Consider the following 27409-nt stretch of genomic DNA (forward strand, 5'->3'; position numbering starts at 1 on the left):
GCAGGGTTGTTTTTTAATTCCAGATTAATAATTCCTTTCCCCCCTTCCAGAGTGTTTGTGGGGTATTAATAAGTCTTAAAGTATTAAATTCATAATTCTCAATATAAGGCCTTAAAATGTATTAAAAAAAGTCTTACATTTCATTTGCACAGGTATTACATATTTGGGGGGGCAGCCCGGCTGTCGAGAGATTAAATAATATAAATATATTAAATGTTTTTGCTTTTTGCGAGGCTACCGGGAGCTTTGTGCGTCTGGCGAGACCTTGTATGAAACGTGCAAGAATTTAAAAGTGCAGCCACCAGTTCAGTGTTGCTACTAGTATGGTCGTGAAATTGGTATTACATTTTGCTTTAAGTGGTATTAAAAAGGTCTTAAAAAGTCTTACATTTAAGTGCAAAGGAGTAAAACTACCTTCTTTCAATATTTCACTTGCGAGTGAAACTCATGTCTGTTCCTGTTTGTAGGCAAGGGGTCTTCTGGTCATTGTAGTCCTCTGATGGAGGAGGCGGTCCTGTCGGCCATGGTACCTGTCATCAGCACCACCTGCGCCAGGTTACAGCCCACGTCAGTATCATCTATCTTCAGTATCATCAGTATCATCTGTCTTCAGTATCGTCTGTCTTCCAGTATCATCCGTCTTCAGTATCGTCTGTCTTCAGTCTTCAATATCGTCTGTCTTTAGTATCGTCTGTCTTCAATATCATCTGTCTTCAGTATCGTCTGTCTTTAGTATCATCTTAGTGTGGCTTGTTTTCACAAGTGTCATTTTGGCTCCCAGTTGGTATGATAATGTAAGGTAATGATAATAATACAGAATGCTTAGGAGAGACACAAAATGGTGGCGGTTAGGTGGCCGAGCGGAGATTGCGTTCGTCACCAGCCCCGGAGCTGTGAGCTGGATTCGCCTGTTCGAATCCAGCTCACAGCTCCGGGGTTGTCACCAGCTTGGCTGGCCGTCTGCACTAATACAATTGGCTGTATTAGAGGGTGGGAGAAGCTGGCGGGGTGGGTCCGGGTCGTTGTAAACAGCGACTCCTACAGTTCGGTCGGGGCGCCTGCTAAGCGCGGATAGGACTCGAGGGGGATAGTGTGGTCCTCCCACACGCTACGCCCTCTCAATGAGAATCCGCGCTGCCAGGTGAAAAGAAGCGGTGATTGGCTGGACGTGTGTCGGAGGAAGCACGTGGTAGCCTCCACTCTCCCAGATGATCTGACTGTGGGGGGTAAGTGCGCAGCGACCAGGAAGGGACTGGGAATTGGCATACGACTAACATTGGGATGGGAGAAAATCGGAGGAAAATGGAGGGGGAAAAAGACAAAAAAAAAAAAAAAAAAAAAAAAAAGGAGAGACACAAAATGGCTGCCGAGGGGCATAATGACATCACATGGAAACAATCCATCTCTTTCCCTCTCTCCCTCAATATCTTTTTCTCTCTCTCTCTCTCCCTCCCTCTGTCTCTGTCTCTCTCGCGCGCTCTCTCTCTCTCACGTTTTAGTGTAAATCCCATAAACATAAAATGTTTTCTTTTTTCTGAATCGCCGAGCACAGTTCTCATGTGAAGAACATACCAGTAGATATGCTGTCAAATTAGAAATGTCTCAGCATCACAAATGTCTCAGCCTCAGGTACAGTACATTCTATTGTTTGATGGTGTTTCCTGTGTGTCTCTGGGTACGGTCTCACCAGAATGGCTGGCCAGACAGCGTCCAGAGCCGTGTCTCTCTTCCTGGACGGTGACGTCTCCTTCCTGCCCGATAACTCCTTCCCCTCCCACATCCAGCTGCTCAAGGTGTGTGTGTGTGTGTGTGTGTGTGTGTGTGTGTGTGTGTGTGTGTGTGTCAAAACGTGACTGGGCTGGATTAGTTTATTTGCTAATCTGTATATACAAGTGCTGAGATCCCAGGGAAGTACCTACCCTTTTCATTATTTCAACTTTCCGTTAGATTTTTAACAAAGAAAATGATGTATTTTTATACAGTGAATGGTAGATTGACACATTTACCTGCCTGACACCAAATATACCACGTGTCATGGTGATTTCCTACCACTTAGTTTTACAACAAGATGAAGACAGTGTATCAGACGTCTGCATGTTTTAACCAATGATCTTGTCTCTGGGAGCAGCAGGGAGACTCGGGGAGCCAGTCTCAGATGGTGTGTCTCCTCATGGGCTGTGTGTGTTCCCTGCCTCCAGATGTAAGTCTCCACATACACATGTACTATATAATATTTAGTACACATTGTTATATCCTGTTAAATACTACTACTACTACTACTACTACTACTACTACTACTACTACTACTACTACTACTACTACTACTACTACTATTACCACCACTACTACTATCACTGCCACTGCTACCGCTACTACTAATACTACTACTTCAACTATTACTACTACTACCACTGCCACTCAACAGCATGAAATGTCCGTCTGTGTGACGTGTTGTTCCCAGTCTGACTGCACCGTGTGACGTGTTGTTCCCAGTCTGACTGCACCGTGTGACGTGTTGTTCCCAGTCTGACTGCACCGTGTGACGTGTTGTTCCCAGTCTGACTGCACCGTGTGACGTGTTGTTCCCAGTCTGACTGCACCGTGTGACGTGTTGTTCCCAGTCTGACTGCACCGTGTGACGTGTTGTTCCCAGTCTGACTGCACCGTGTGACGTGTTGTTCCCAGTCTGACTGCACCGTGTGACGTGTTGTTCCCAGTCTGACTGCACCGTGTGACGTGTTGTTCCCAGTCTGACTGCACCGTGTGACGTGTTGTTCCCAGTCTGACTGCACCGTGTGACGTGTTGTTCCCAGTCTGACTGCACCGTGTGACGTGTTGTTCCCAGTCTGACTGCACCGTGTGACGTGTTGTTCCCAGTCTGACTGCACCGTGTGACGTGTTGTTCCCGGTCGCCTGATTGCTTTTACCAACGCGTTCGTGTTTCCGCGTCTCTGATTGGCCAGGTCATGTGACATGTACGCACAATCGTGGGACCGCAAGTTTCTACACTGGTTAAGCTTAGGCTCTCTTTCGAAGTTGGTTAAGGTTAGCGTTTGTCTTATAGCAGGGCGATAGAACGCCAGCCCTGATTCCAAACTCTAACCTTAACCAACTGCCGTGATAAACTAGGCGTTAGGTAGTTTGCAGGCTGTTCGACCCGGAAATAGGCGCAGAACTTGCCGTCTCACGATTGCCGCACATGTCACATGACCTGGCCAATCGGAGTGCAAAACGGGACCCCGGAAACACGAACGCGTTGGTAAAAGCATAGACGCTTCCCGGTCTGACTGCACTGCGCTGTGCGTGGTGCTGTGTTCCAGGTGGAGGTGCCCCAGGTCGACAGGCTGATGGAGGAGCTGGTGGAGCTCAGCTGTAGCTGCTGTCATCCTCTCTCCTACACCTCCGCCGCCAAGTGCTACGCCGGCCTCGTCAACAAGAGGCCGCCAGGTCCGTTCACCGCTCACCGTTCACCGTGTCAGTGTTCTGAGGCGTACATGAGTCCGATTTAGATTAGATTCAAATTTACTCCGGGGCTTTTAAAACACAGGAGGCATATATACAGTATAACTCGAGTGGTATATTGTCGGGCAGTATCTCAACCTGAAGGATAGTTCTACAGACTGTGCCACGTTTTTTTTTATTTATTTTTGGTGAGTATATTGAGTCATCCTTTTATTTATCCTTCTGGGTGTATCCTCTGCAAAATAAGCCATAATCAACGATGCCATTTTAGATTAGATTAGATTCAAATGTATTGTCATTATACAGCACAAGTACAGTACAACAAAAAGAAGTGTGTCATATAACCAGAGCGCAAATGTAACGGTAAAGTGCTTGATTGATTGATTGATTGGAAAGTTTATTAACAGATTGCAGAATGGGTACAGTACAGCTCAATACATACAATTGTTAAGGGGATGCAGACCAGAGAAAGACTTTCGTCTTGTTTACATCAGGGTCCCCCATTTTCAATGACATACATGACATACAGATAGACAGTACTGGGGGGGGGGGGGGGGGGGGGGGGGGGGGTTGGGTAGGGGGGACACACACTGTACACTGTACATTGGAATACTGACAAAGCCATACTTGGTCATTTACTGTACAACTGGGTTAGGACATTAGTAATATATTAGTAATATACAATGTACATGTGATTGAACTGCGTATACAATATATAAATTAGTACTACTGAGTAATGGTGCTAATCAGTATATACAGAGTTGTAGTATTAATATGTACAGTGATACAGGTATAAAGACACTATGGTAGTAAGTCTTACTGGCCAGCAGCGTAACTAGTAAGAGTAGGTAAGATATGTATAGATATAGTATCTACAGATATGTAAAAAGGATTGCATCTCCATTAGTAAAATATGAACCAGTGGACTTATCGCTGACGAGCTTGTATCGCCAGTACATCAGGAATCAAGGAACGACGTGTCCTATTTTCAGGCGATGATGTGTTTTTGAGGAAATGCGTGCTAAAGTTATGAAACGTACCGAGCACATAAAAACAGAAGTTGTGGTTGTTTTGTTTGTTGTCCAGGTGAGGCCCTGGACTCTCTCATCCAGAGGACCATGAAGAGAGTGTGTTGTGAGCTGGACTCTCCCTCCTCTCCCCTGAGGACGCAGGCCTTCACTCTGATGCTCTGGGTCAGACCCCCTGCAGTGTTTCACTGCAGTTTTCATATTCCTGTCGCATTATAGTCGCTACGTGGAGGCTCTTCATATTCCTGTCGCATTATAGTCGCTACGTGGAGGCTCTTCATATTCCTGTCGCATTATGGTCGCTACGTGGAGGCTCTTCATATTCCTGTCGCATTATGGTCGCTACGTGGAGGCTCTTCATATTCCTGTCGCATTATAGTCGCTACGTGGAGGCTCTTCATATTCCTGTCGCATTATAGTCGCTACGTGGAGGCTCTTCATATTCCTGTCGCATTATAGTCGCTACATGGAGGCTCTTCATATTCCTGTCGCATTATAGTCGCTACGTGGAGGCTCTTCATATTCCTGTCGCATTATAGTCGCTACGTGGAGGCTCTTCATATTCCTGTCGCATTATAGTCGCTACGTGGAGGCTCTTCATATTCCTGTCGCATTATAGTCGCTACGTGGAGGATTTTCATATTCCTGTCGCATTATAGTCGCTACGTGGAGGATTTTCATATTCCTGTCGCATTATGGTCGCTACGTGGAGGCTCTTCATATTCCTGTCGCATTATAGTCGCTACGTGGAGGATTTTCAGACGGCGTATTATAGGGGTGGGAATCACCATTGTCGCTAGAGTCACGATATTGCAATTGATTGCCTTTTTTCAACTGCAAATGATGTCCCCAACGGAAAACTGTTAATCTCTGCAATAACAATAAATATACATCATCTGTTTTTATCTAATAAGATAAAGTTTTCAGTCTGTTCACCTAATTATAATAGTTTCTATTGCAGTAAATGTGATTGTAAAAAAAAATATTATTATAAAAAAAATTATATCAATACTTGCCATCAATGTAATATTGGCACGCAAAATATCGTGAGTGTATTCTAATACTAGTCATTGCTGCTATACCAATATGACTTTGCTTCGGTTAGCGATACAGTTAGTGTACCACTATTTCCCTCCTCCACATGATCCAAAGTGAATACTTGTAGATGAGATGAGGAAGTAGTCTATAGTCTACGTTGATATGTGTCGCTACGGTAATAATGCACTATTGCAGCAAATTTGGCTGCATATTATTATCAAATCCTGTTTGTGTGAAACGTACCCACTCCCAAGTACACTTGTATGTTTCATCTCCTTAACTATTGCTTTTTTTATAATAATAATAATAATAATAATAATAATAATAATAATAATAATAATAATAATAATAATAATAATAATAATAAAATTTTGTTTGAGAATTGCAGCCAAAAGTGCTTCACAGCAGTAATGTAGACATAAAATAGACATAAATATAGACAGGCATAAAATGAGCAGAGAATTAATTAAATAAAAGGACAGGCAGGACAGAGGGGACAGATAGCGCAGGCAGGACAGAGGGGACAGATGGCGCAGGCAGGACAGAGGGACAGATAGCGCAGGCAGGACAGGGGGACAGATAGCGCAGGCAGGACAGAGGGGACAGATGGCGCAGGCAGGACAGGGGGACAGGTGGCGCAGGCAGGACAGAGGGACAGATGGCGCAGGCAGGACAGGGGGACAGATGGCGCAGGCAGGACATGGGGACAGATAGCGCAGGCAGGACAGGGGGACAGATGGCGCAGGCAGGACAGATGGCGCAGGCAGGACAGGGGGACAGATGGCGCAGGCAGGACGGGGACAGATGATGCAGGCAGGACAGGGGGACAGATGGCACAGGGGGACAGATAGCGCAGGCAGGACAGAGGGGACAGATGGCGCAGGCAGGACAGATGGTGCAGGCAGGACAGGGGGACAGATAGCGCAGGCAGGACAGGGGGACAGATAGCGCAGGCAGGACAGAGGGGACAGATAGCGCAGGCAGGACAGGGGGACAGATGGCGCAGGCAGGACAGGGGGACAGATAGCGCAGGCAGGACAGAGGGGACAGATAGCGCAGGCAGGACAGATAGAGCAGGCAGGACAGAGGGGACGGATAGCGCAGGCAGGACAGATAGTGCAGGCAGGACAGATAGCGCAGGCAGGACAGATAGCGCAGGCAGGACAGATAGTGCAGGCAGGACAGATAGTGCAGGCAGGACAGATAGCGCAGGCAGGACAGATAGTGCAGGCAGGACAGAGGGGACAGATGGCGCAGGACAGAGGGGACAGATAGCGCAGGCAGGACAGAAGTTATGTTTCTCATTTGTTCCCAGGAACATTATTCGTACTAAACACTTGTCCCACTGCGCCTGTTGCCCCCACACTGACTGTGTAGTGTGTACCAGTGCCGCCGTCGCAGATGGTGTTTCCTCGCCGTGGCTTGACAGTGTATCATGTCTCTCCTGGCACAGGGAGTGAAACAGGATATAAAAGCCTCTATCTGTTCCGCTGCCACCCGTGGCCTCTGTGTATTAAGCTCGGAGGTCATTGATACTGAGATGATGGCGGTGAATGGGGCCCGTCTGGCCTATTGTCTATTGTTGTGATGGAGTCACTGAGCCCATTCATGTCGAGCGCATGTGATGCTGAGTGTGATGCTGAGTGTGATGATGAGTGTGATGCTGAGTGTGATGCTGAGTGTGATGCTGAGTGTGATGCTGAGTGTGATGCTGAGTGTGATGCTGAGTGTGATGCTGAGTGTGATGATGAGTGTGATGATGAGTGTGATGCTGAGTGTGATGATGAGTGTGATGCTGAGTGTGATGATGAGTGTGATGCTGAGTGTGATGCTGAGTGTGATGCTGAGTGTGATGCTGAGTGTGATGCCGAGTGTGATGCCGAGTGTGATGCCGAGTGTGATGCCGAGTGTGATGCTGAGTGTGATGCCGAGTGTGATGCCGAGTGTGATGCCGAGTGTGATGCCGAGTGTGATGCCGAGTGTGATGCCGAGTGTGATGCCAAGTGTGATGCCGAGTGTGATGCCGAGTGTGATGCCGAGTGTGATGATGAGTGTGATGATGAGTGTGATGCTGAATGCTGCTCTTGTCTTCCTAGGTGGCCAAGGCCCTGCTCCTCAGATACCACCCCCTGTCCACGGCCCTGACTGACAAGGTAACATACATCCCTCTTATGTCCCGGGGGACACGCACGCACGCACAGACACACACACACACACACAGACACAGACACACACACACACACACACAAACACACACACTCTAGTCACAAGCTAGTGATGGACAATGAAATGAGCTAGTTTTGTCTACGTCTTTTTTTTTTCTTTTCTGCTGGGTATTAAAAAGTATAAAATTCACAATTCTCAATTTAAAGCTCAAGTCAAAGTGTATATTCTCAGCACTACGTTTGTTTACCAACGATTTTAAGTGTTATTAGTGACAGAAATCTCAAAAGATAGAAATAGCTAATTGCACCGGAAAACGGACGATTTAGAGGCGAGGACAGGAAGCCGTCATGAAATCGTTGTAGTCTTAAGAAAGAGAAGACCCAGGGCTTTCGATGGACGGCTAAATTTCATAAAACTACACCAGCCGCAGACAAACGAAGGCCAACCATTTTTCTTTACCTTTCTGTGAACGTCTAGGAAAATACTGCGTCGCAATCCGGTAAAAATGGCGGAGCTATGGAAATTATACAAAAGCAACTGTACTTACAGGAGATTTCAATTATGGTCTTTGTTGCCTGGTGGTACTAAATCCATATTTAACTCTGCCATTGGAAAGAGGAGATTTGGGCAGATTTATAAAATCCAACTATCGTTCGAAGTTGGTGAAATGCTAAACATCCAAACTGTAATGATGTTTTTGAATTCAAAACGGAGGATGGTTATAGCCCTTCCATTAATCTCATTATTCTGCTTTCCATTGTCCCAGATTAATGTAATCGTGCCTAGAAGTAACATGGCTTCCAAGTTTGCATTTACAGTACCAGTGTATTTATAGGTGAATTTAACAAGGGTCACCTCTGACCAAATGAGTTTGGATGTGGCCGGTCCACAAACTATCCAAACCAAACTGTATGCGAACACGAAACTATCCAAACCAAACTGTATGAGAACACAAAACTATCCAAACCAAACTGTATGAGAACACAAAACTATCCAAACCTAACTGTATGAGAACACGAAACTGTCCAAACCAAACTGTATGAGAACACAAAACTATCCAAACCAAACTGTATGAGAACACAAAACTATCCGATTCCAAACCAAACTGTATGAGAACACAAAACTATCCAAATCAAACTGTATGAACACAGAAATATCCAAAACAATAGACTTAAACAGAAGGAGATGGTCCACTGTTTTAAGCTCACAAAATAGAGCTGAATCTATTGTGATCAGACAAGGTTTCGATCCAGTGGATCTTCCTCGGGTCGCAAAACATGCTATCATAGAAGATTGATTACATAGACAGTCTATTTGACTTTGGGTTGGTTTAAACTTGATTTGGGGGAGGGAGTGATATCTCTAGTGTATTGCTACATCTCTGCCAAGGGGAGGATCAAAGCTAATGTAATAAAGCCTGTCTGGTTATGATGACATCAAGCCATAAACCTTTAAAACAAAAGGCTGGTTCACCAATAAGGGTCAGTCGAGGTCAAAGAAATGTCATTCAGGCGCTCGCATGCACACACACACACACACACACACACACACACACACACACACACACACACACACACACACACACACACACATGCAGAGACACACACACACACACACACACACACACATGCAGAGACACACACACACACACACACACACACACACACACATGCAGAGACACACACAGAGACACACACACACACACACACACACACACACACACACACACACACACACACACACACACACACACACATGCAGAGACACACACAGAGACACACAAAGAGTGCAAATGTAGCAGTAATATACAATGTACAGGTGATTAAACTGGTGGGTATAAAATATATAAATGAGTACTACTGAGTAATAGTGCTAATCAGATGTATGTATAGAGTTGTATTAATATGTACAATAATACCGATATAAAGACACATTTGTGATTCCTTGATCTTGATTATTGTCGATACACACGGCAATAAACCTCTGTTTTCTTCCCAGCGCATGCACACACACACACACGCATCATTAACCCCTCGTGTGTGGTCCCCAGCTCTTCAGCCTGCTCAGCGACTCAGAGCTGGGGACGATGGCGGCCGACGGCTTCTCGCTGCTCATGAGCGACTCGCTGGACGTGCTGAACCGCGGTTGCCACGCCGACGTCCGCATCATGTACCGCCAGCGGTTCTTCACCGAGAACTCCGCCAAGCTGGTCCAGGGCTTCAACTCCGCCCCGCAAGGTACCACATTATACCTCTCTGTTATTTAAAAATTATGTTACATTTATTTAATACAGAGATCAAAAACGGGAAAGGGGAGAAGAAAAAAGTATTAAGTCATTTTTTTTTCGATAGCACAGACAGGACAGACAGTACAGACAGTACAGACAGGACCGATAGCACAGACAGGACAGACAGGACCGATAGCACAGACAGGACAGACAGTACAGACAGTACAGACAGTACAGACAGGACAGATAGCACAGACAGGACAGACAGTACAGACAGGACCGATAGGACAGACGGTACAGACAGGACCGATAGCACAGATAGGACAGACGGGACCAATAGTACAGACAAGACAGACGGAACAGCAATTCTGTTTCCACTTGTTCCCAGGAACATTATTCTAAACACTTGTCCCACGCACCGAGTCTGTGGCTGAACGTGCTCCTCGTCTGGGCTCGCTCCTCACAGAGGGGGTGGGAGGGGTTCTCCAGGATAGCGGCCAGCTTCAAGAATCTCATTCATCTTCCATTCTGTTAATTTTCTAATTCCATTCCTTCTCTCTCTCTCTCTTCCCTCCAGAGAAGAAGTCGAGCTACCTGAAGGCCCTCTCCCACATAGTCAACAACCTGCCCAAGCAGGTGCAGCTTACTGAGCTGCCAGCGGTAAGTAGGGAGGAGCAAGAAGAAGATTACTTTATTGTCAATGTACACAAGTCCTCATATAATAAGGATAAGAATAAGCTTTATTGTCCCAGAGGGGAAAATTTACTTGGAACATCAGTGCTGCATCATTCTGCGACAACAGTGTAAACAAAGAAGAAGAAAAAATATACACAATCATTCATTAACACTTTGATCGCCATGGTTAAATTCATAATTTACCATCCCTAGCCAGCTCTATTTGTCTATGGAGAAGTTCCCCTTCTTTGCAGGGCTATAACTTTTTTAATTCTATTGCTAAATTGACATTATTATGGCCCATTCAATGTCCTATATCTATTGTTCAGGGTGTAGCAACGTTATACTTTTTCATTCACATATTCATACTAAAATATGGTCTAAAGTATAAGTATGTTTTTATCGTTTTCTGCAGCTTTCTCCAGAACTTGATTTATAGCCCCAAATGCATTATATTGATGATCAAATACAGTTTGGTAGCGATCGGTGCCAGATAAAAAATGTCAACTGGAGGTACTTCTAGAAGTTACTACGTATCATCTGATGTTGACCGGATGGGCGGGGGGTCGTTTATAATTCCGTGGGCAACGTTATATCATTCATCTAGTGTGGGTCATATGGTCATCAGAGCAGTTAGTAAAGAACACGTTGGAAAATAACGCTGGATCTTACCGTATCTTCCTCGCGCCGTTGGACAATCAGCTTGGAGTAGACAGTTTTCGATTATGGGATGTTGATCTAGATGAACCATTTCCAGGTTGTATAATACTATATACGTCCAAATAACATTGTTTATTGAGTTAGGGCGAGCGATTGATTATCCAGTGTGTCGAGATGGAGTCCGGCTAACGATCGCGAGTGCCCGGACGAAATATGGATGAGCACTTCCTGTTTGGCGCGTCACTTCCTGTTGGCCGATCTGCCGATCGGCCACCAGATGGTGCTCTTGAACCGTTAGACAGTTGAGTGGAGCTCAGCAGTATATCTCAGGTCCCCGGAGGAGAAATATGATTTCGATCACAGATTTTTGAAATATTGATATCAAAGACGTGTTACGGCGTCTTCGGCAGAATGAGCATGGCGGGGAAAGACGAGTTCCAGCGTTTTCGGCGATTAAAATGTTAATTCATTCCGTTAGTAAAAAGGACTTCAGACAAATATGACGATACATAGACGTGCAACCATAATACATAAGTAGGTAAATTCATTTCAAAAGCTTCAAAAAGCTTCATATTGCACCCTGCCCTAATTAAATTACAACAGATTAAGACTTGGACAAGAAAGAAAGAAGTGACAGCCCACTGTTAGGTGGCACCTCAAAGGAATCGACCTCTAGTATTATTTAGGAGAGTATTATTTATATCCCTCCTAGTTACACACTGTTGGATACTTCGGTAATCAGCCAATCTCCTCTCGTCTCCGTGACTCTCCCCTCCGCGTTGTGTTTGTTTTCAATACTTCACATTGGCTGTCACACACTGTATCAACCCCTGTTAGTACATCCATAGTCATAAGAAAACGACACTGCAACATGATCTCTTTCCTTAGATCCTCGTGTTTATTTTCATAAACATAGCCTCTGTACCAGATGTAACCAATTCTGTATTGTCCTTGAACAGTCTTAATTCATTCCACCGTCTCTTCTCTTATTAGTCCAATGGTTCAGGGCCTCGTTGTAGCCAACCACCATTCCCTGTTAGCCGAAGCTAGCGATGATGTGTCACTATTTCCCCTCCCCACCCAGCGAGGGTGAGGAGGGATGAAAGTCTCTGATCAGCGCGTCTGCTCGTCGTGTCTCAGTCTAACTTACCCCGGAAGGAACCCATGGCTCATAACGTTCTCCCCATAGCAACAGGCCCGCCCCCTCTTCTCGTTACTACGTGACACGCTACCATGGCAACGGCTGTTCACCTTTAACACACTAAACATCCTCTTCTATCGATGTCAAACTCTCCCCATAGCTCTGACTAAACCTCCCCCACCAGTGCTTATCAGTGTTTTTGTTACAAACCTGCTGATGACCTCGGAGCCCAGGGCTCTATTAGAACTGGCTTCCCAGTCTAACTTGAACACACACACCACTAAATACTGTCCTCCTCATCTGAGATCTAATAGCAGATGCTGTCACCCACCGATATATACATTTATATACACATTGAAAAACATAGATTCCTTCAACACATACACACAGTTCTTATATCCCTCCTAATTACACATACACACAGTCCTCATATCCCTCCTAGTTAAGGCCTCTGCATGCTACAGCAAATTCAAAGCAACTTCGACACAACATCGACAAAGCAACGGTGTTGCAGACACTCTACCTTTATGCTTCTGCAAAATCAACGCGCAGCCTATGTAACATTGTACCCCGTATGTAGCTAGGTTCCCTAGATAGATGACGCTTCCCTTCTCAACCAACCCATTGATAAAAGCAGAAAAATAAGCATAATTTTTACTTCCGGGCGGGGGGTTTCAAAATAAAAGAGCGAGTCTAAAAGCACCGTAAATACGTTTATTTTTTACAATATCTAACGTTACACGAACCTAAACTAATCTAAAGTTAGTTTAGGTTCGTGTTAACGTTAGATAATGTACAAAATAAACGTATTTACGGTGCTTTTAGTCGTCGCTCTTTTATTTTGAAATTCCCCGACCGGAAGTATTATAGTGTCTGTTGCTAGCAGCTTAACTTTTGTCAGCCGGTTCTTTGCTTTTTAACGTAACTTCATTAGTTTCCAATGGAGAGGAGAGAAAGACCGGCTCACATGCAGCTCAAACTACCTATTGGAATAAATTAATTGATTGATGTTTAACTTGTCCCTGTGTGTGTCCAGTCATTTCGACTAGCAAACGTTGTATTTAACGTTAAAGTTACCTCAGGATACCATTGTATTTAGTTGGTTAGATATGTAGCTAATGTGGATAGCATTTTGTATAGCACCAATGCTAGCTGGCTGGCTACAGCTTTATTTACTAAATTATGGAGGCTTTTTTATCGTCAAGGTAAGAGAGGATTTGTCATGATCAACTGAAGGCGTTTGCTATGGAACAATATGTGCTTGGGTTTTCAGAAAAAGGCCAGCTATGTGACGCTAATTATTTAGCATCAACGCTGGCTGGCTACAACAATGGCGGATGGTATTCTCTGCGAGACCTATATTATTCTATGACAGCCCCGCCCCCATTCGCTAACCAACCAATCACTGCTACGCAATATCAACGCAACGGTTGTTTAGGTTAGATTTTGGAGACATGTACGCAGATTCCTCGCAACACAGTCTACAAGACCCTAAACAACAACCGCGCTGAAATCGCGCTGATGTTGTGTTGAAGTTGCTTTGAAGTTGCTGTAGCATGTAGAGGCCTTTACACACACACAGTCATCATATCCCTCCTAGTTACATACAGTCCTCATATCCCTCCTAGTTACACACACACAGTCCTCATATCCCTCCTAGTTACACATACACACAGTCCTCATATCCCTCCTAGTTACACACACACACAGACCTCAAAGGCGCTAAAAACTAAATTACAAACATCACAAAACAAACTGGTCAGACTACTGCTTGACCTGACTCCTAGAACCCACCTCACCCCTGCCCACTTTGACAACCTAGGATGGCTTAGAGTAGACTACAGAGTACAGCAACTTGCAATGGGCCTGGTCTACAAGATACACTACACCACTAAGGTACCCATGTACATGTCAAAATACTTCCCAAAGGTCAGTGAATACCACGACCACAACACCAGAGGGAGCTCCACAAATCATGTTAAACCCAGATTCGCTCAAACAAGGGACTAAACACATTTGCAATTATGCCACATCAATGTGGAACGACCTACCCACAGCTGTAAAGGAATGTGAATCACTACTCACTTTCAAAACCACTCTCAAAGAGCACCTACGGGAGACTGCAATTCGAAACTGGCCCATGTAAATGTCCAAACCCAACCCCCTCCAATGTACAGTTTCCCCCCCCCACTCCACCCACCCAACCACCTCCAATGTACAGTTTCCCACCCCACCCACCTACCCAACCTCCTCCAATGTACAGTTTCTTCCCCCTCAAATGTATATACTCTCTTTTTAGACTCCTTTTGTACTCATAAACAGTACTGTATATTTGTAGATCTGGTATGTCAGAAATGTCTAGATGTAACAGTACTGTCTACCTGTATGTCATGTATGTCATATATGATGAATTGAAAATGGGGGACCCTGATGTAAACAAGACGAAAGTCTTTCTCTGGTCTGCACCCCCTTAACAATTGTGTGTATTGAGCTGTACTGTATTGTACCCATTCTGCAATCTGTAAATAAAATGTTCAATCAATCAAACTCCTATCCCTCCTATTTACACATACACACAGTCCTCATATCTCTTCTAGTTACACACACACACAGTCCTCATATCCCTCCTAGTTACACATACACACAGTCCTCATATCCCTCCAAGTTACACATACACACAGTCCTCATATGCCTTCTAGTTGTTACACATACACAGTCCTTATATCCCTTCTAGTTACACATAGACACAGTCCTCATATCCCTCCTAGTTACACATACACACAGTCCTCATATCCCTTCTAGTCACACATAGACAGTTACACACAGTCCTCATATCCCTTCTAGTTACACATACACACAATCCTCATATCCATCATGCCTCCCCAATGTAACGTAGATAAATGTAAATTGAATGTAGATAAATGTAATGTAGATAAATGTAAATGACGTAGCTGTTTGAACATGATACTCCTTTTTGATTCTTTCAGGAAATATAGCATGTCAATCGCTGTATCGTGACATTTTTTATTTAATAAAATTTCAAACATTTATTTAAACTCGAAAGGCAACTGAGGTTTAATAATAATAATAATAATAGATTCCATTTGTAATGCGCTTTACAGTTGCGGGGCAAATCTCAAAGCGCTACAGTTAAAAGAACTTAAAAATGAGCGAGAATAAAGGAAAGAAAGAATATAAAAATAGGCAAGACTAAAACATATAATAACATAGAGAAACATAGAATAAATAAAACTAATAAAAGAAATTGGTAAAAGAACATAAAATGTGTGGAGCTAAAAATGTGATAAAAAGTCAACAGAAGGCTCTACTAAAAAGGTGAGTTTTGAGGCCTTTCTTAAAAGCATCCACAGTCTGTGGTGCTCTCAGGTAGTCAGGGAGAGCATTCCACAGACTGGGAGCGGAAGAGCAAAAAGCCAGATCTCCCATAGTGCAGAGATTTGTCCTTGGGTGCTGGAGGTTTCCCTCATTTACAGTCACGTCGAGTGTACATACAGAAATGAGCAAGAAAAGCACATCAAATCATAACGGAGACAAGATGAGGCAAAGGGCAAGGATAACAAATCAATTAAAACTTGTACACATTTATTGACAAAGGTCGGAGATCACCGTTTTAAACTCTGCAACAGAGGGGAGAATCTCAAGCTTTAAGGACTGTTGGAGTTATGAATGAATGAATGAAAAAGTTTCATTCATTCATTCATTGACTGTTGGAGTTCATTCCATGAGCTAGGGGCATCATAGCAAAATGTAGATTTACCCTGTTCCGAGTGAACTCAGGGGACCTTAAGGACCAGCCAGTCACTGGAACGGGTTCCATACATTCCAAGATTCCATTCCAACAATGATGTAGTATAAGGAGGTAGGTTACCAATAAGGGCCTTTAAAAATGAACAAATACCAGTGTACCAATAATTACATTACATACCGGTAATTACATTACAGCATATATGAAATAAGATGATAGGATTCTTGTTAACTTTTCTTTTTTTTTATCCACTTTTTCTCCCATTTTCTATATTTTCTCCCATCCCCCAATTTTCGTATCATCCAATTCAACCCTCCCCTGTCACGGACGCTGTTTCTTGCCTCCCACAAGCCGGCTGCAATGTGGACTAAGTCATACATAGCACAAGTCCCCTCCGGTACTTGAGGTAACAGCAGTCGCATCTTTTCACCTGCGCAGCTCGATCTCTCAGTGGCGAGGAGTAACAAGTGGGAGGCTCACGCTGCCCCCGACACTTCCTGATTCTACTGCGCAGGCGCACCAACCGACCTGTAGGAGTCGCTGTCCACAACGCCCGATCCCCACCCATCAGTTTCCCACCCCCTAATACGGCCAATGTGTATTAGTACGGACGACCAGCTAAACTGAAAGCAAATGTGGAGCGCTGGGCTCGAACTGACGAGCCCAGCGTCTCCAGCATTTCGTGGCGAGTGCCTTGCCCACTACGCCACGTAGCCGCCCGGATTCTTGTTAACTTTAAAGGAAAAAGATATCTACACCCTGGACAGATGTTTTTTTTGTGGTGCATTGGCCATTTCGCTCTTCATGTCATACTCGGGTTGGGATCTCTTTCCACCTGATTGATTGATTGATTGAAAATGTTATTAACAGATTGCAGAATGGGTACAATACAGTACAGCTCAATACACACAATTGTTAAGGGGATGCAGACCAGAGAAAGACTTTCGTCTTGTTTACATCAGGGTCCCCCATTTTCAATTCATCATAACATATATGACATACATGACATACAGATAGACAGTACTGCTACATCTATACATTTATGACATACCAGATTTACAAATACAGTACTGTTTGTGATACAAAAATAGTCTAAAAAAGAGGGTACCAGTATATACATTTACAGGGGCCAGTTTCGAATTGCAGTCTCCCGTAGGTGCTCTTTGAGAGTGGTTTTGAAAGTGGGTAGTGATTCACATTCCTTTACAGCTGTGGGTAGGGCGTTCCACATTGATGTGGCATAATTGCGAAACGTGTTTTGTCCCTTGTTTGAGCCGAATCTGGGTTTCACATGATACCTAAGGTGGGATGATACACATGATACCTAAGGTGGGATGATACACATGATACCTAAGGTGGGAACAGGGTGATTTGAGGGTTGTTGTAATTTGAAATGCTTCCATGTATGACAGTTCTTTCTGTATGTAATTCGTCGTTGCTGTAAATGAGGGAAACCTCTGTGCCTTTACGAGTATAAACGAAGGTTTGAAACTAAATGAAGTGTAAGAGCAAAATGGCCGCCGTGTAAATATGATCAGTTCTCCAGCGTTCCAACCGGAACCAGTCCACTAGGCGCACAAAGGCCCACTTTCAGTAGAAACGTTGAATGAACTGTAAAATGTGGTCTATTGAATTTGTTCCTGCTGCTATTTTTACCAGCGTGAGCAATGGAGGCAAACCATACAGGGCGTTCTCTACTACTCTCCAAATCAGTGCAATTTTACCGCAGAAATTAATTGCTTTTGGAGACTAAATTATAAGATAAGACATTCCTTTATTGATCCCCTTGGGGAAATTCAGGGCGTCATAGCAGCATGGGCGGGGGAATATATAAATAGGAGAAACAAATGAACAGTGTAAACAAGATTAACTCTGAATATAAAAAATATGGAAGAAAATTGTGTAAACAATATAATTAACTCTGAATATAAAACGATGGATAAAAAAAATTATGATGTAAACAATATCATTAACTGAATATATATCTTCTCAATGACTGTGTGGTACGGAAACACCACCGTCCATGATAGGGGACAGCTAGAAAGGACTGTACACACAGCGTCAAAAATCATTGGCTGTGATCTCCCTTCTGTGGCCTCCATTTATGCCACACAAATCAGGCGGAAAGGGGAGAAGGTGATCGGTGACCCCTCTCACCCTGCTTTCTACCTTTTTAACCCCCTTCCCTCTGGCAGAAGACTCCAAAGTCTCAGGTGCAGGACGTCTCGTTTTAAAAACAGTACATATCCCGAGGCTGTCCGTCACCTATACAACAATAGGTGCAAATCCAGAGCCTGCAGAATAATGAAAGACCCACACCACCCCAACAACAGCCTGTTCATGCTGCTCAGGTCAGGCAGACGCCTGCGAACACCAGCTGCTAGGACAGAGAGACTTCGGCTCAGCTTCTTCCCCCAGGCCATCAGAGCCCTGAACACTGAACTCTCCACACACAAGCACACATGAGCACACACACACTGTACACGCTCACACACTAGCAGCCACTTTAACATGAGCAAGCACACACTCATGCTGCACATGCCCACACTTATGGCCACTAAGGAAAGGTCACTTTAAAAATAGTATTGTATAAATTAGCATGTACAGAAAGACACTACCAAAGGACCTAGTATGTCCTCCATGCTCTGTAAATAACTTATGTACATATACCGATATGCCCTAACATGTTACTTGTTTATGCACAATGTTACTTGTTTATTGCACAATGTTGATTCTATTATATGTTATTTGCACATCGTTGCGGGCAAGACCACCCACATTTCATTGTATACTTGTATGCCGTGACAAATAAATCTCTTGACTTGACACCTGAACTCAAGTCCTAATGCACAGGCACTTTGTACCACAAGGGCTAGCACTAGCCGACAGGCACTTAAACATTTTTAAGGCAATATGCACTTTAAACTGGAACACTGAGCTATTTTAGGTACTGTAGCATTTTTTTATTGTTTGTGTAATACTTTTATTGTGGGGATTACATTGCATGTATTCTTGTGTGTTTTTATATTGTATGTTTTTATACTGTATGTACTGTATGTGTTGTCACCACGACAAATCCCAATCAACCATGTGTTGAAATGGCAATACAGTTTTCTATATATCTATATCTATACAACTATGGAGAAAGAAAATAATAGTGTAAACAATATAATTAACTCTGAATATAAAAAGAAATTATTATTTTGTTTTTAAGCCTTTCCAAGCGGGTCAAGTGTTTGTGTTAAATAGATTAGCGTATGCCCCCATCCCTAGGATTCCCTAGGATTGACTTGACTTGATTCTCGTTCATTTTATCAAATAATTTCGCTTGTGCCAATCTGGTAATTTGTGCAAAAGTACATTATTGGATTTATGAAGCATAACAAATTAACTGGATATGTATGTGGAGATGGTCTGTAGTTGATATGGTCTACTATGCTAATATGTCTATATTACTACCTACTGTGCTAATATGTCTATACTACTATCTACTATGTCTATATTACTACCTACTATGCTAATATGTCTATATTATTACCTACTATACTAATGTCTATACTACTACCTACTATGCTAATATGTCTATACTACTACGTACTATGCTAATATGTCTATATTACTACCTACTATGCTAATATGTCTATACTACTATGCACTCAAGAGTGTAGCAGTCAAGTTCAACAATCTTACCTATACCGTTAGCTGCCAGAGTTGTACCCTTCCTGCTAACTTGTTATACACAACTTGTAAGTCACTTTGGATAAAAGCATCAGCTAAATGACTAAATGTAAATGTGTGTCCAGCTGCTGCCCTTACTGCTGGAAGCCCTGTCCTGTCCTGACCAGGGGGTCCAGCTGTCCACTCTGTCCTGCCTCCAGCCCGTCCTGTTGGACCCTCCCCCTGCCCTGATCCAGCAGCTAGAGGCCCTGGTCACCAGGGTGCTGGCCCTCACCTCCAGCCGAGAAATGGTTAGCCTGGTCCCTCCATGGAAACACACACACACTCTCGCACTCACTCACTCACTCACAATCTCTGTTCGCTCACTCATTCATTTTATTTACCTTTTCTCCTTCGTAAAGGATACTCTTTATGTCCTCACATTCCCCCTTTCATGATTTATACATTTTATTTAAGTGTCATGCACCTTTTCTCGGTGCCCAGCCCATATGGACTCGCACATACACAACACAACATTCTGCACTTGCACACACACAAACGCACCATAGGTCACTTTAAACACACAAGAAAAGGACACTTTAAAGGAAGGAAAAGGACACTTTAAGAAAAAAAGTTGTTGTGATTGTTGCATAGTATAGTTACTTAGTAACAGCAAGTATAACATAGGGACATAGAAGAAAACATAGGGACATAGAAGAAAAACTGCACATTGTATAGGAGTGTACTGTACATAGGATCCAGTGCCTTAAGCGATTTATTAACATGTCTATTTACCATGTCTATTCTAGTTATCTTTTTATTATTATTACTATTGTTTTATTGCACAATCGTAGCGGGCATGGCCAACCGCATTTCACTGTATGCCCTGGTATGTATGTGATGAATAAACTCTTGAATCTTGAATGCATGTGCAGAGTTGTAGTATTAATATGTACAGTGATACAGGCATAAAGACACTGGTCCTACTGGCCAGCAGTGTAACTAGTAAGAGTAGGTAAGGGATATGTATAGATATAATATCTACAGGTAAAAAGGATTATATGCAAGTATGTACAGACAGATAGATATATATACGATAAGAATAAATATATACTGTATATATATATAAGGTATATACAGCATTATTGTACATGCTATACACAACGACCAAACATGAATCAAATACACATGCGTCATGAATCTGTACATTCAATCAATATACATACACACACAGTAGACATGACACCCCTTACAGTGTAGAAAACATTGAATATGAATCAGCTCTTTTATTTACTCAACTCTCACCCATTCACAAGCTGAAGGTAATGTCTCTGTTCTCCTCTACAGGATGTGCGCATGGTTTCGTTGAGGTGCATCAACGCTCTGTCCCACCTCCCTGAACACGAGGTGAATAGATATTCCTTTTTTGGGGGCGTCATAGCAGCATGGGGGAGGTACAGGTATGGGCAGGGTAATGGTAAAATTAAATCTGAATATAAAAATAAACGGTGTAAACAAAGGTGCAGATGAGGGTCTGTAATGCCCTATCGGTTATAGTATATGTTACAATAAATATAGTAGGCAATAAAGACTATATTTAATAACTCACCAACTCGTTCTTCATTCGGCAGGCTTAGCAGTAGTGAACTGCGTTGCTGTCATTACTCTGTCATTGTATTTTTAATCACCACTCTGACGGTGTGGATAAACGGTGTTTATTTCACATTCACACATGCAGTGTTCGCCTCCACCTCCTGGGAATGCCCCAGCTGTCTGCTAGAGAGAAATGAAAAGACTAGGGTAATTCCTTGAACCCGGTAGGATTTGTGTCCCGATATACGTCCCCCCCCCCCCCCCCCCCCGTTTTAGGGGACCAAATGTAATTGTACAAATGAAAGGAACACGCCAGCATTATGGGAAATGTGCTTCCCGTCTTCTCCAGAGTCCAACAAGAAGATAGATACCAATTTCCTCTGTGTTCAATAGAAAGCTATCCGACTGCAAGCTAGCCTATAGCTTAGCACAAATGAATGGAATCGGATACAGAGATGTTTGTAGGCTGTACGTATCTTCTCCCCTTTGTTACTTTTTGTTTTGATTTGACCCGTTCTTTATTTTTTTTGTAAAGCGTCTTTAAGTTCCCTGAAAAGCATGTGTAAATTGAATGTATTATTATTATTATTATTATAACCTTCCTTGATCCACTGTCCCAGGTGTTGCCATTCAGGACCAGGGTTCTGCGGGCTCTGGCTGCCCCTCTGGATGACAGGAAGAGGATGGTGAGGAGCGAGGCGGTTCGGGCGCGGGGAGAATGGTAAGATGTCAGCCGTTTTAGTTTTGAGAATGGTTAGACAGTCAGCAGTTTTAGTTTAGAGAATGGTTAGACAGTCAGCAGTTTTAGTTTTGAGAATGGTTAGACAGTCAGCAGTTTTAGTTTAGAGAATGGTTAGACAGTCAGCAGTTTTAGTTTTGAGAATGGTTAGACAGTCAGCAGTTTTAGTTTTGATAATGGTTACAGTCAGCAGTTTTAGTTATGAGAATGGTTAGACAGTCAGCAGTTTTAGTTTTGATAATGGTTACAGTCAGCAGTTTTAGTTATGAGAATGGTAAGACCTTAGTTTTAGTTTTGATAATGGTTAGACAGTCAGCATTTTTAGTTTTGAGAATGGTAAGACTTTAGTTTTAGTTTTGATAATGGTTAGACAGTCAGCCGTTTTAGTTTTGAGTGGTTAGACAGTCAGCAGTTTTAGTTTTAGTTTTGAGAATGGTTACACAGCTAGCAGTGTTTGGGTCGTTACTAAAAAGAAAATGAAGATGCTGATGGGATGTCTGTAGCCTACAGGGACACTTGAGGCATTTGAATTACCAGGTGAAACCATTAATGACAATAATTATACACTGCAATTTTTGCCATATGTATCAATAGTTAAGGTTGCAATGGTAACGGTAATATGTTTCAGTAGCCTATTGGTTTTGCTAGTTTGTTTCATTTTTTTTTATTATTGCTTAGTTTTAGTTGAGTTTTTATAAACTTCAGTTTTAGTTTAAAAAATAATATATATATTATTATATGGGGAGTATTTGTCAGGGACAAGATTTAAGAAGTTCAGAAGGTATTGTGTAATATATCACTTTATGAAGGTAATTGACGCAGTCATGTGTAGACATCAGACTCAAATTGACCAAGACTAAAACAGACTCTTTGTATTCTATTTGTTCGTTTTGTAAGAACACAATAATTATGATTTGTTACTTTATATATACAGGTGCAGCTCAATAAATTTGAATATCATGGAAAAGTCAATATATTTCGCTGTATTGATGCAGTCATTTGTGCAAAAGGAGCCCCAACCAAGTACTGAGTGAACATACATGAACATACTTTTCAGAAGGCCGACATTTCATATTCACCAATACATTTTTTATTGGTGATAGACTTTTGGGGTTTCATGAGCTGTAAGACATAATCATCAAAATTAAAACAAATAAAGGCTTGAAATATTTCACTTTGTGTGTAATGAATCTATAATCTACGAGAGTTTCGCTTTTTGAATTGAATTACTGAAATAAAATAACTTTTCCACGATATTCTAATTTATCGAGCTGCACCTGTATATATATATTTCAGTTAACTACCGGTACAATGTTTTTTCCACAGTTTTAGTGTAGTTTTAGTTAACTATAATAACTCTAAAGTTTCTATGGGATAGCCTAACATGGGATGTCAAACACCTGTCTCCCCATGAAGGTTTGTACTCTGTAGATGACAATTAAATGCCATATTGCTAAGTTACATATTACTGTACTGTGAGCATTTAAGATTAAAGTCCCTTGATTCAATGAAGTGGTGATAAACTGCCCCATTACCTGCTCTTAACACATTGAGTGTCACGCCCCTTCCGTGAAGTGACCACTTCCGTGCCGTCCATTAACCCCATGTAAACGTAGTTGTACTTTGTAGACCTAAACCTATATTTTATTGTAGACCTAAACCTATATTTTATAGTATAGCTATGGGTCTAATAACGCTGCCGAGTCTCATTGAGCTGCTTCTGGTCAACGTGCAAAAAACAGATTATTTTTTCATAATTCGTTTTGAATATGAACATAGTCCGGCCGCTTCTGAGCAATTCCAGGGAAAAGACACTTTTCGCCTGATTATCGGATCTTCCTGAAATCAATGCTAGATCATCACTATTATCCTTTGTCGTGCACGCATGCAATGTGGCTTAGACCGGCGCCCCCCCCCCCCCCCCCTCCTGCAACCCAACGGAAAACAGCCAAACAGCTATAACACAGATAGCTTCAATCGCAGTAGAAATAAATATCAGATCAACGCAAGCTTTCATATATGGTGTCTTTACCTGGTCTCTGAAGTAATGAAAAAAAATTATCCAATAATCTCATCGCCATTCCAGTTATCCACAGCAATCGTGCCTCCGACGTTGTTGGACATTGCTCTTCAATGGGCGGGCGGGGTCAGTAGTCCAAAGCATCCCTACAAGCGTGTGTTTTGCCGGAGTGTTTAGGACCCGCCCCCATGCCGCAGCTCGGTAGAGAAAATAAACCAACCCGTTTCTAACGGGGTGCATTACTGGCCGAAGGCGTTAGAGGCCGGTATAATACCGTCTGCCAGCTCAGACACACTCTGCACAAGTATGCACAAGGTGCCCCGCTAAATTATGAATGGCAATAGATAATAAAAGAAATACCGTGACAGAAACGTAGATCTACGTTTCCGGCACTCAACCGTCGGGCGACAGAAACGTAGATCTACGTGAACAGCAGTCAATGTGTTAACAAAGACGGGAAGCCGGTCAGACTGACAGGAAAGCTACTAGACTTCATCTGGATATGTCTCCGTTTCACCACTTTAACCCTTTTCAGGTTAAAAAAAAATTGGAATATTTTCTCAGATTTTTATCTTTAGAATTATTGTTATTATAGCTTTCAGTGGCCAGTAGCCATTGTGGTGACATCATCATTAGAATGTTCAGTTCTCAAAATTGTAATCTCATACTGTATGTGAGATCACCTGAAACTCAAACACATCACAAGCTCTGGTCTTATTTTCCCTCTAGGTTCCTCTTAGGAAGTCCAGGAGGCAGGTGATCGTTCCACCCCACGCCCCAACCTTTAACCCCCCCTCCCGGTCCCCCACCCTTTAACCTCCCCTCCACATCCCCCACCCCTTAACCTCCCCTCCCGGTCCCCCACCCTTTAACCCCCCCTCCTGGTCCCCCACCCTTTAACCCCCCCTCCCGGTCCCCCACCCCAACTTTAACCCTTTAACCCCCACCCTAACCCTGACTTATCATGGAAGAAGAAAAATGTGGGACGACCTCCAGGACCACAAGCCCAGGATCAAGCCTCTGGAACCCCAGGCAACAGCACCCTCTTCTGGGGCCAAGTCTTCAGTGTCTGTCCATCATCTGGATCTTCCTCCATCCCCGCCTCCCTTTTAATACTTCTTCTACTTTGATCAACTCCCCAATGGGAGGAGCTTGACTGACCAAGACGTGTTGTTTTAAAAAAGAGAATTTCAAACAGAAATACAGTAGGATAGAATGTGAATGAGTCATGTTTGTCACTTCTACACACAACATATCTACAGCTTCTGGTTAAAAAGTAGGAAAAGTTTGTTAAAACTACCCGCATTTGCAGCCGCTAATTGTACGTAGCACAAGTACTGGCCGACAATATGGACGCACAAAGAGATGTTTTTTTCACTTTTTTTTTTAACCACTTCTCTTACTTTGACTATTTGCATTGACCATATTCACACGGCGAGCATTTTGCTCTTATGTCACACTCGGGTTGGGATTCCTTTCCACCCTTGTTTACATCCGGCTACTGTGTATGAGGATGGTTAACCTCCAGGATAGACAAATTACATCGACACACCTGACAGAGAACAGCACTGATCCTTTGAAGTAGAGCACTGAGAGCGGTCTTTTGATCCAAGCGAACGTGTGTCGTCATATGTACATTTAATTTTAGTTTCATCCAGTGCACCGCCCGGGTGGAGGTTGCGATGTACAGGACCAGTGGAATGGTTGGTTAAGGTGCCAAATGTACTCCGGTCGTCTGTGCACTGGGTGAGGTAAATCAAACGTCTCCGTGTATATTGTTGCCTAGATTTCAAGATGAATGTTTTTTATAGTTTGGCACTTAAATTGACGAGCTAAACTGATTTAATTTTACATAATCGGATATCTAACTATATTGAGGATGTTATTCTAACGTTAAAGGGTTAAAGATTGGAGGATAATGTGTACAGTATATTGAAAGTACTTGGTCAGTATTTGAAGATGTAATGGGTACAATAGCTGGCTGGTTAGTGGTTGTTAATCATTTCAGCAAAGGCCAACCAACTTTGGACCTCACATCAACTTACGCCAAGGACATAATTATGTTGTGGACAATATTTAAAAATGTCTTAAGTTAACCTGTCAATAAAAAACTTTTTTGTAATTGTATGAAGTAAAAGATTTTTTAGGTTAAGACATCTTGAGTAGAAGCTTTTTATCAAATGATTAAAAACTAAAGTGAGTCTGAGATATCAACTTTTTTTTTTATATCAAAAACCAATGACAGATATGCAAAATCAAACAACGGAGCACAGCTCCTATTGGTGCAAAAAGGACATCACATCAAGTCATCTTCTATCACTATGGCAACTAGGGGCCGGGCTCCACAACCATTTGATGAACTTGCACTGCCGAGTGGCTGAAATGTACCCAGCTGCTCCATCACCAGATCTCAATGTGGGTGGAAGGAGAATTGGGGAGGGAGTGATAAACGATTATCATATAAAAAGATTGCATTACATCAACAGTGCTTTGCATTCCGTTGATGAGAACCCAACTACTTTAAAAGGCTGAACAAGGCACACTTCTGATATAAAGATGACTAAATATGAAGAAACTGAAAACAAGGCTCGACGAATTTGATGAAGGCCTGAATTTCCCCAAGGGGATCAATAAAGGGATATCTTATCGAACCTTATCCTTGGCAAGACTAGTAACGCTTGTAAGCAAAGTAGTCGTCACGAGTATTACCCAGTGACCTAGAGATGACCTTGAAAGATTATTCTTGTGTTTTGAAGTTAAGTTGACTTATGTGTTAGTAGCACTTGGAAGTTATTTTAAGAATTTTTATTTATCTGGTCGAGTAATTATGCTTCTTGGGGTGGGGGACAACCCAGGTTACACATTTAAAAACCAGACATAATGGCAATTAGAAACTGGCCCCGGTAAATGTCAAAATACCCACCCCAACCCCCTCCAATGTACATTTATTCCCCTTCGGATATATATATATATATATATTTTTATGATCTCTTTTTCTTACACAGTACTGTATATTTGTATGTCATAGATTAATTGAAAATGGAGGACCCTTATGTAAACAAGACGAAAGTATTTTTCTGGTCTTCATCCTCTTAGCAGTTGTTAGTATTGAGCTGTACTGTATTGTACCCATTCTGCAATCTGTTAATAAAGTTTTCAATCAATGGCCTCTGGGCTATTGATCAGTGTTTAGACGGGTTCAGGGACCCTCTGTGGGGTCATCCTCCAGCACATAGT

At 42.8% G+C, this 27409-nt stretch overlaps 1 protein-coding gene across 2 annotated transcripts in view; it reads left to right on the forward strand.

The window, feature by feature from the left end:
- mms19 (MMS19 homolog, cytosolic iron-sulfur assembly component) overlaps positions 1–26367 on the forward strand; it is a 72735-nt gene extending 46368 nt beyond the window's left edge. The window contains exons 20-31 of one of the 2 annotated variants that reach the window (XM_084323213.1): positions 468–567; positions 1691–1793; positions 2129–2200; positions 3321–3447; positions 4549–4655; positions 7625–7681; positions 9745–9931; positions 10499–10581; positions 19967–20131; positions 21168–21227; positions 22034–22134; positions 24902–26367. In XM_084323213.1, the coding sequence (XP_084179339.1) occupies positions 468–567; positions 1691–1793; positions 2129–2200; positions 3321–3447; positions 4549–4655; positions 7625–7681; positions 9745–9931; positions 10499–10581; positions 19967–20131; positions 21168–21227; positions 22034–22134; positions 24902–24932 (1193 nt within the window). In that variant the 3' untranslated portion in view covers positions 24933–26367. The remainder of the gene's footprint in view (positions 1–467; positions 568–1690; positions 1794–2128; positions 2201–3320; positions 3448–4548; positions 4656–7624; positions 7682–9744; positions 9932–10498; positions 10582–19966; positions 20132–21167; positions 21228–22033; positions 22135–24901) is intronic. The other variant, XM_084323214.1, reaches the window with a different exon arrangement.
- The last annotated feature ends 1042 nt before the right edge of the window (positions 26368–27409 follow it).

The sequence above is a fragment of the Notolepis coatsorum genome, assembly GCF_963971535.1.
Source record: "Notolepis coatsorum genome assembly, chromosome: 10".
NCBI lineage: Eukaryota > Metazoa > Chordata > Actinopteri > Aulopiformes > Paralepididae > Notolepis > Notolepis coatsorum.